Source organism: Microtus ochrogaster, unplaced genomic scaffold, assembly GCF_000317375.1.
Source record: "Microtus ochrogaster isolate Prairie Vole_2 unplaced genomic scaffold, MicOch1.0 UNK35, whole genome shotgun sequence".
Classification (NCBI taxonomy): Eukaryota; Metazoa; Chordata; class Mammalia; order Rodentia; family Cricetidae; genus Microtus; species Microtus ochrogaster.
The window spans coordinates 2,957,559-2,966,171 of record NW_004949133.1 but is presented as its reverse complement, the minus strand read 5'-3'; the positions used below and the strand labels follow the sequence as shown (position 1 = coordinate 2,966,171).

The window sequence follows — 8,613 nt, the reverse complement described above, 5'->3', positions numbered from 1 at the left end:
TGTCAGGGTGTCAGGGACCTGTCTTGGAAATAGGAAACTGAGTTCCTGGATGGATGGTCGGTCGGTTGGTTCATTAAATAACTTGGCACCTCGCACAGTGCCCGATGCACAGTTGATAAGCAATATATATTTGCTGGATGAAGAACAAGCCAGACAAATAAGAGAGCGTATTCAGTGAGAAGAGGTTGTGGTTGGACGAAGACTCAGTGTGGAGTCGTGGGTGAGTGGGAAGAGTATGGAGTGATAAAGTGAGCTTGTTGAGGCAGACAAGAGCTTTCTAGTCCCCGTTCCGAATGGGTAGACCGAGGCAGCTGGGCACTCAGATAACCAAGTATCCACGATGGGAATGCCAGCTGGTGCTTCGGATGAGGAGGGAGGGGTGCACATGAGGTGGGACAGGGAGCTGGGCTAGGTGATAGATAGGCGTGAACAAAAGGAAGAAGCAAGAGCTCTCGTCATGCAGATGGACAGCTTCTCTGGGTCAGAGGGAAGGAGGCCACCAGGTCTCCTCAGGACAGCAGCTGCTGCGGTCCCTTGACCTCTGGTAGGTGGTCAGGCATACCAGGACAGAGGTAGGAGTGGGCGGGAAGGAGGTCATCGGTACCTTGATGCCTGCGCTTCGGCACTTGCCCACAGCGTCTGGCACAGCTGCCCTGGGCGGGTCAATCATGGACATAAGCCCCACGAAACAGAGCTTCTCTGTGGGGAAGTTCAGCTCATCCGTGTCGAACTTGAAGCCCCGAGGGAACTTCCCGGAAGGCAGGTTCAGCTGACAGAAGCCTGAAGAGGAGCAGGAGGGAGGAGTGAGAGCAGCAGAGTGGCTGCCGGGTTGCCTCCAGGGCTCCATGCTAGAGATGCTAGCGAGGCTCAGGAGCCCCCTTCTCGGCCCAGCTCCGGTTTCGGCTCCCTCACCTAGCACACGCTCCCCGAGTCCTCCCAGCTCCATGTAGGCGTTTTGAAAGGCATCCTGCATCTCCTTGTCCAGAGGAATCTCCTTGCCCTGGACCAGGATGGTGGAGCATCGATCCAGAATGCGCTCCGGGGCCCCTTTCATCACCAGCACGTGACTCTGGGGGCTGTCTTCTCGCTCATGGATGGACAGCTGGAGAGGGGAAAGGCAGTCATAGAGGGCGACCTACTCACTTGGTGCCTTAGCACAGGGTCTGATAGGGAGCATCTTTCCTTATTAACCTAACTCTAATCATCAGAGAGGTCAACAGAGGAGAAAGTATGCATGGAAGGTGTTTCACATCGTCCCGAGTCTTAAAATCTGAGAGTCACTTCCACAGAATGGTGATCGATTCAACAAACAGTTACTAAGATCAGTTAGGGCAGGCATTGTGCTAGGGTCTGGGTGGCTTTTATTAGCACCCCCTATCATCCCAATGACCCAGGGTTACCTCTATGGTGCCTGCAGAGTAGAGCCGAGACTATTCTTGGCCTTAACAGACGCCTAAATACCGAGGGATACAGTAAGGGAATCACAAAAGTGTGCTTTAGTTATGTGGCCGGTGGGTGGGGAGAAAAGAGGAGACCGTGACAGGTTGTGTGTAGTAAGGTTTGCCAGCCAGAGGATGATGGATGGCAAGCACACATGTAGCTGGTCCATGTGTCCTGGGCGTCAAGCAGGGGTGGGAGCACACAGCCCTCAGATATTCCCATCCCCTTCTTTCTGATGAGTCTCCGGTCACTCGCTCTCCCCATTTTGGTCCCTCTTTCTTTCTCTGTTTCACCCAGCAGCGCAGCCAGACCTGATATTTGTTGGTCGAGTTGAAGGGGATTTCTGCCACCTTAGGGTTCCTGTCCCTCATCTTCCTCACTGAGCCACAGGACAGCTCAATGCATTTGAGCAGAGCTGACTCAGAGGCATCACCAGCTGTGTCCCGCTGCCAGAAGAAAATAGAATTCAGTGTGTCACAGTGGGGGAGGGAAGGGAGTGGAGGATGGGAGAGACAGGGCATCAGTTGAGGTCACCAACTCAATGTGAGAGGGAAAGCTGGGCATCAACACGGGACCTTTGGAGACAGTCCTCTAACATATCTGTGCCGGCACTCACTGGCTGATCCCCCTACCTTAGACACAGAGATGTTCTCCTGCCCAGCCTTGAAGACAGCACGATTGCAGAGACCGGCAATCCGAGACAGGGCTGTCCACGTGGGGGACCGTTTGTCAAATGTGGCCCCTGGGGAGAATAAGGGAGAAAGAAGCTTGGTCCCCTGTTGGAGCATTTTCACACCCTCATCTCCTGCTTCTGCCGGGGCCCTCAGCACCAGCCACCCCCCTTCCCCCTTTCCGGAGAACCAAATCACCAGACTGATCCTCAGTGGTGTCGGCCTCATGGATCTGGTTGTCAAACCACATGTGGGCCACGGTCATGCGGTTCTGGGTGAGGGTGCCAGTCTTGTCCGAGCAGATGGTGGAAGTGGAGCCCAGCGTCTCCACCGCCTCCAGGTTCTTCACCAGACAGTTCTTGCGGGCCATGCGCTTGGCGGTCAGGGTCAGGCACACCTAGTAAGTGCAGAGAAGTATAAAATGGTTCAAGATGCCAGGCAGTAGTGGCACACGACTTTAATCCCAGCATTTGGGAAGCAGAGGCAAGTGTATCTCTGTGAGTTCGAGGTCAGCCTGTTCTACAGAGTTGGTTCCAGGACTTGCCTGGAAATAAATAAATAATCAACCCAAGTCTAGGGTGACAGGTGTTCATGACCTTTTTCTATCCTGAAGCTCTATTCCTCTTTTCTTAATCCTACTCACAGATAAGATTGGGCGGGGCCTAGCAGTAAATAATGACAGTTGGCCATTAGGCATGTTGAACTGGTTCCTAGGTGTGTCTGTGGGAAACGCCCAGCAGAGAGCTGAACACAGCTGACTCGGAGCAGGCACAAAGATGGAGAACCGCCTACACAGAAGGGACAGCAGAAGCTGTGGGAGAAAATGAGAGCAGCAAAGAGGAAAGCGGAGTCTGGGGCTTGTCAGCCATTGAGTTTCTGTGAGGACACAGGACAAGAGAACCAGGACAGTGACACGTCACGGGAGCTGATGAAGGGCGGGGAGCAAGAGGGTGGACAGAGGTATCCATTTCAGCAGCAGGGTTAAGGACGAGAGCTGGGAAATGTCACTTGCTTTGCTAGTTAGTCACCAGTGACCTTTGAAAGAGTCTTTACAGCAATGAGACAGGATGGAGCCCAGACTGCAGCAGGAGATGAGCTTGCAGATGGTGAGAAACATGACCATCGCAAGCCCCCAAAGAGAAATCGAATGCTCAGATACAGCTCAACCCAAAATTTTTCAACTTATAACTCCAAGGCACGCATTACACCGTTTCTGTGTACAGCGTTGGCTATGTGACCGCAGGGACTTGAAGGGAAGAACATTGCTGAGAAGCAATAAGCGTCTGTGTTTGTATCAAAGGGGGGAAAGGACGAGGACAGTGGTTGGCACTGGTACTAATTCAGCCTGATCCACTCACAGTAACAGTGGCCAAAAGCCCCTCGGGCACGTTGGCTACGATGATGCCGATGAGGAAGATGACTGCCTCCAGCCAGCTGTAGCCCAGGATGAGGGACAGCACGAAGAAAGAGACCCCCAGGAACACCGCCACTCCTGTGATCAGCTGGATGAAGTGCTCAATCTCCATGGCGATGGGTGTCTGCCCGACCTCCAGGCCAGACGCGAGAGTGGCTATGCGGCCCATCACTGTCCGGTCACCTGTGGCAATCACAATGCCCCTGGCAGTGCCTGCGGTAGAGGAAAGGACAGATGGTGAGTGTTCTGGGCTTGCCAATGATGAAGTCTCATTTGCTAAGGAAACAAAACCATCACCGAGTAAATAAGCCGAAGACTCTAACCCCGGAGGCTACTTTCGGTAAACTGGGTTTACCCTCCCGGCGTAGATCACCAATCTCAGATTTAATGCAGTCGCAAATTCTTTTCTTTTGTGTTTGGGCCTGAGAAGACATCTTGCAAGTAATACTAAAGTTCAAATTGAAGAGATTCAATAAATGAAATTTAAACTGCCTGCAACATTTCAGCCAATCAATCTTGGACTAGATATTTTTCAAAAGCGTATTATAAACAGAAGTAAAGTACTTATTGATTTTGGGGGAGGGTTTGGACTTAAGATTTTCTTGGGCCAGCAAGACAGTTCAGTGTGTAAGGGCACCACCCACTAATTCCGATGGTCTGAGTTGAGTCTCTGGAACCTGCGTGGTGGAAGGCAAGAACCAAGTCCTGCGAATCTTCCTTATGGGTACTGTGGCACGAGTGTGCTCACTTACACACACACACACGCGCACACACACACTCAGTGTTAGGTATGAATCTCTGTATCTGTAAAGGGAAGTCAGGTAATCAATCAATCACCGTGTGTGACATCAGAGGGGTCTTTGGGAAAGGAAGTGCGGTACCGTAGGAAGAGCATGCATGTTGAAGTCAGCCAAATCTCAGCTTGAATGCCTGTTTGGACTCCTACCTAGGAGTCAGTAGTCAAATGGGATAACAGTGTGAAGCGTTTTGGAGAGTGCCAGTCACCTAGCAGGCATGTAACACACGCGACCTCCATCCATTTCCTCTCCTCTCTTCAGAGCTAGCTGCTGAATACGCAGTAAGAACACCTTATCTGACCTTTCAAATACATTCAGTTATGGGAAATGTATGATAAGTCAGAACCTCAGTACATTAAAAATTTAGGAAATTTAATGTGTAGTGATTTTTATTGTAATTCCATTTCTCTGAAGGAAGGAACCAAGCCCAAAGAACCAATAAATGGAGGAGAAACAGTATCAGGGAAGGAACGGCACGGAGCTGGGATGCAAGAAGCCATTCTTTATCGCCTGAGAAGTCTGTGGGCTAGGAAACCTCTCTGCTACCATGTCCTGCTCCTGGACCTTCCCAGAGTCAGTCCTGGCTGAGCTCTCCAGCTTGACCGTAGAGTATGGGCTACAGGGATGCAGTTGTCCTTAGATTCCTATTCTTACGTGGTAACAGCTCCCAGAGCTCTCATTTGCCACCAGTGCTCATCGCTAGAACCCAGAACGGAGATGGAAAAGCCAGGGCAGACTGCATGTTACAAGAATTTTCTCCTCATCATGGCCTAGATGGATGATACAACCTGAAGGAGAACCTGATTTTCACCAGAAAGTTCTCCTGACCCAGACTGAGCCTCCGGTTTCTAATGATGAGCAGAGGAAGGAAGCAATTGGTCCAGAATCATAGACCTAGAAGACGTCACCTGACTCCCCACCCTCCTAAGAGTCAAGGCTCTGTGTGTGTGTGTGTGTGTGTGTGTGTGTGTGTGTGTGTGTGTGTGTGTAGCATCTTGACCCACTATCTGAAAGTTTTGTGGGAGGCTTTCAGTCGGAGAATGAACAGAACAGAGAGCTTCTTGGGGAGAGGTGACTTCCAATAGAGGCGGGCGGTCTGCCCTTGGCCAATGCCCTGCTCTCCAGAGATGACGATTTCTGCAATGTTCAGGGCCCTGTTCCCTCCTCAGTGCCCTTTATATGCAGAGCCTTTGCCAAATAAGTACAGCTACGGGAACAGGCCCCTTCCCTACAGTGCTGGGATGAGGAGCATTCTTGAGAGGTTAGCTTCTCACCTTCCACACAGTTGGTAGAGAAGAAACAGATATTGCGGGTCTCCAGTGGGTTCTCATGGGTGAACTCAGGGGAACGGGTCTGGGGCTCTGATTCCCCTGTTAGGGATGAGTTATCCACCTGAGGAGAAAAGGGGGTGCAGTCATCAAACTGGCAGCAGCAGCAGCAGCAGCACTCTGTGCACACAGCAGTCTCCTGAGCTTAATCTTCACGACAAGAGGGACAGAGTTGTGCTGGCCCTCATCACATATCTATGGCATTACTCAGCTATCGCTCCTGCTGTGCTTGGGAAGACTGGCTTTTCCTGACTTTTACGTGCCTTTGGGTTATTTGCTTAACCCACGAGGCCTTCATTTGTTCACCTGTAAAGTGGGGAATGTAAACAGCATTGTTGCATTGCCCAGCTCCAGGAGCACCACCACCAAGGCAGTCTGTGACAATGCCACCTCCTGGGGTCGATCAGGAGGCAACATACAGCAGCCTTCATCACAGTGTCATCTTTTTCCAGACCCCTCTCTAGGTAGCCAGGTTTGAACTCCCCATCCTCCTACTTCTACCCTCCACCTGCAGAGTGATAAGGTGATGGGTGTGAAGACCCAGCTCCTTCATCTTTATTTCCTTAAAATTATCTATCTATCTATCTATCTATCTATCTATCTATCTATCTATCTATCTATCTATCTATCTATCTATCTAATTATTCGGGGCTCTCGGTAATCCAGGCTGGTCTGGAATCTTTCAGAATGAAACTGAATAGAGTATATAAGGTTTCTGTCGCATAAATGGTATTCCATATACAATAGCTATAAAATGCCTATATCAAAGAAATCCCAGGGCATAAAGCATTCCTAACACAGATACGCAGAGGTAGCTGTAGCCATCCTATACTGGAAGGAGGTTGAGCTGGGAGGCTGAGGGACAGCCTTGATGTTTGTAATTGAGTTTCTGTTCAACTTCCAAGAGGGCCTCTCTTGACTCTGCACAGACTCAGCCACTTGCTCTTGGTGACCCCCTCACCTTGCAGCCGTGGGAAGAGATGATTCGGAGGTCAGCAGGAACACGGTCCCCACCCTTCACTTCTACCAGGTCTCCTACCACCACCTCCTCCGCATTGATCTGCATCTTCTCCCCCTCACGGATGACCAGGGCTTGCTGTGGAAAAGCCAAGAGCACCTCGTGAAAGGTTCGTTTCCACCTTTGTGCTCCAATTGCTTGCTCTCCCTCCAAAGGAGGAGAAGAACCCCCCCCCCCACACACACACACCTTCAGCAGCAGAACTTAGCTCTGGTGTGAAGAGCTGAAAAGGGTATTTTCTGACCATCTTTCTTCTATTTCAGACCACAAGACTACTGAGAGGTGAGTCCTCTCAGAAACCTTATGCCCCAAGCTGGATGGAGCCAGTCCCTTGCCATCTACCTGAGGCACCATGTTCTTGAAGGAATCCATGATCTTGGAGCTCTTGGCTTCCTGGTAGTAGGAGAAGCAGCCGGTGACGATGACTACAGCGGCTAGCACGATACCTAGGTATAACTGGTAAGGAGAAAGCGTTTCACCTGGGGTGCCTGTCACTTGGGATGCCTCTCAGAGTCATACTGTGTGGGATTCCCCAGCCTTCACCTGAGCCCAGCTGTGAGAAAGACAGCGAGTCTCCTTCCACAGCCCTTCTAACCCACACCCCTAGCACGGAAGGAGCAAAGACGTGAGTTCACATGGCTGAGGCCTTTCTAGGAGTGAGGTCCCAGGCGTACAGACCAGCTCCTTTTAGTGGACCGAGTATGGAGGATCTCTCTTTCTCATCACTGACTGAATGTGTTGGGGGTGCTCCACAGGCTCTCTTCAGCCTGAGGTACTGGGACTGTGATCTTGTTCCCCAACCCTTACCCCTTCGCCTTATCTGGGATTTAGAGTCAGAGGGCAGAGTCAAGGGCTGACTGGTCCAGGGGTTGGGTGCATGGCTCACATTATCATTAGATGGCTCATCCTCCATGGCGGCCAGGATACCATAGGCTAGGAAGCAGAGGAGGGCCCCGATCCACAGAAGGATAGAGAAGCCCCCGAAAAGCTGACGACAGAACTTGACCCACTCAGGAGTTGTGGGGGGTGGTGTGAGGGCGTTGGGTCCATCCCGAGCCAGAATGTCCTGAGCTCGCTGGTTGGTGAGGCCCTAGAGAGTAAGAAAAGGTACAGAAGTGGAACAATGGAACAAACCTTACCCCCACCACAACTCTCAGTATCGTGCAGAGTAATGTGCAGCTGGGGAGAGAAAAAAATCTGCTGTGGCTGGAAGGGGTAGGATCATCAGGAGGGACCACACAGAGAAACTGGGGTCTGTTTATGAGACTTGGGCCTTGAAGGCTACAAAGGACTCTCGCTGTGGTCCACCTTCTGTTACTCTTGGGTTGAAACGTGTTTTTGTTGGAACAGCATGCATAAGCACACGGGAAAGATTCCTCCTCTGACCGCCCTCCTTTCTTCCTGCAGATCCTTCCTTTCGCCAGGGCTCCAGGGAAAGCCCCTCAGCGTGGACCCTTAGTGTCATGTGACTTTGGCAACCACTTATCACTTTCCTAAGAAAGCCTAGCTATTCTTGAGGCCCCAGGCTAGATCAGAGGCCTCTTTCTGGATCCAGGCAGCCCCGCCGTGCTTGATTCTAGAATGGTTCTTACTATAGCGCACTGGAATTCTGTTTGTATGGTTTTTGTTTTTAGGTTCTTTTGCTACAGACTTCCAGCAGGACCCACTTATTACTGACCTTCCTGTCATTCATTCATCTACCTTATGTGTGAACGTTGAACTCCGACTACACGCCCAGCAATGGGAAGGATCTAGAGACAGGCACTGTCAACAAAGCCCCACCCACAATCTAAAGAGGAAACCTGCACAGTAATAATACACATGGGTGCCAGAGAGTAGAATATGTCACAGGAAATAAAGTAACGTCAAAGAATCCGGGCAGCCGGGCGATGGTGGCGCACGCCTTTAATCCCAGCACTCGGGAGGCAGAGACAGGCGGATCTCT

The 8,613-nt window shown here is 51.1% G+C and overlaps 1 protein-coding gene across 1 annotated transcript in view; it reads right to left on the bottom strand.

Moving 5' to 3' along the window:
• The window catches only part of Atp1a2 (ATPase Na+/K+ transporting subunit alpha 2), a 27,083-nt gene that overhangs the window by 12,541 nt on the left and 5,929 nt on the right, over positions 1–8,613 (bottom strand). The window contains exons 4-13 of the mRNA XM_005368573.2: positions 7,555–7,758; positions 7,011–7,124; positions 6,612–6,746; positions 5,597–5,714; positions 3,470–3,738; positions 2,310–2,508; positions 2,073–2,182; positions 1,752–1,886; positions 913–1,102; positions 605–780 (exon numbers count right to left, since the gene is read on the bottom strand). Of these exons, the coding sequence (XP_005368630.1) occupies positions 605–780; positions 913–1,102; positions 1,752–1,886; positions 2,073–2,182; positions 2,310–2,508; positions 3,470–3,738; positions 5,597–5,714; positions 6,612–6,746; positions 7,011–7,124; positions 7,555–7,758 (1,650 nt within the window). The remainder of the gene's footprint in view (positions 1–604; positions 781–912; positions 1,103–1,751; positions 1,887–2,072; positions 2,183–2,309; positions 2,509–3,469; positions 3,739–5,596; positions 5,715–6,611; positions 6,747–7,010; positions 7,125–7,554; positions 7,759–8,613) is intronic.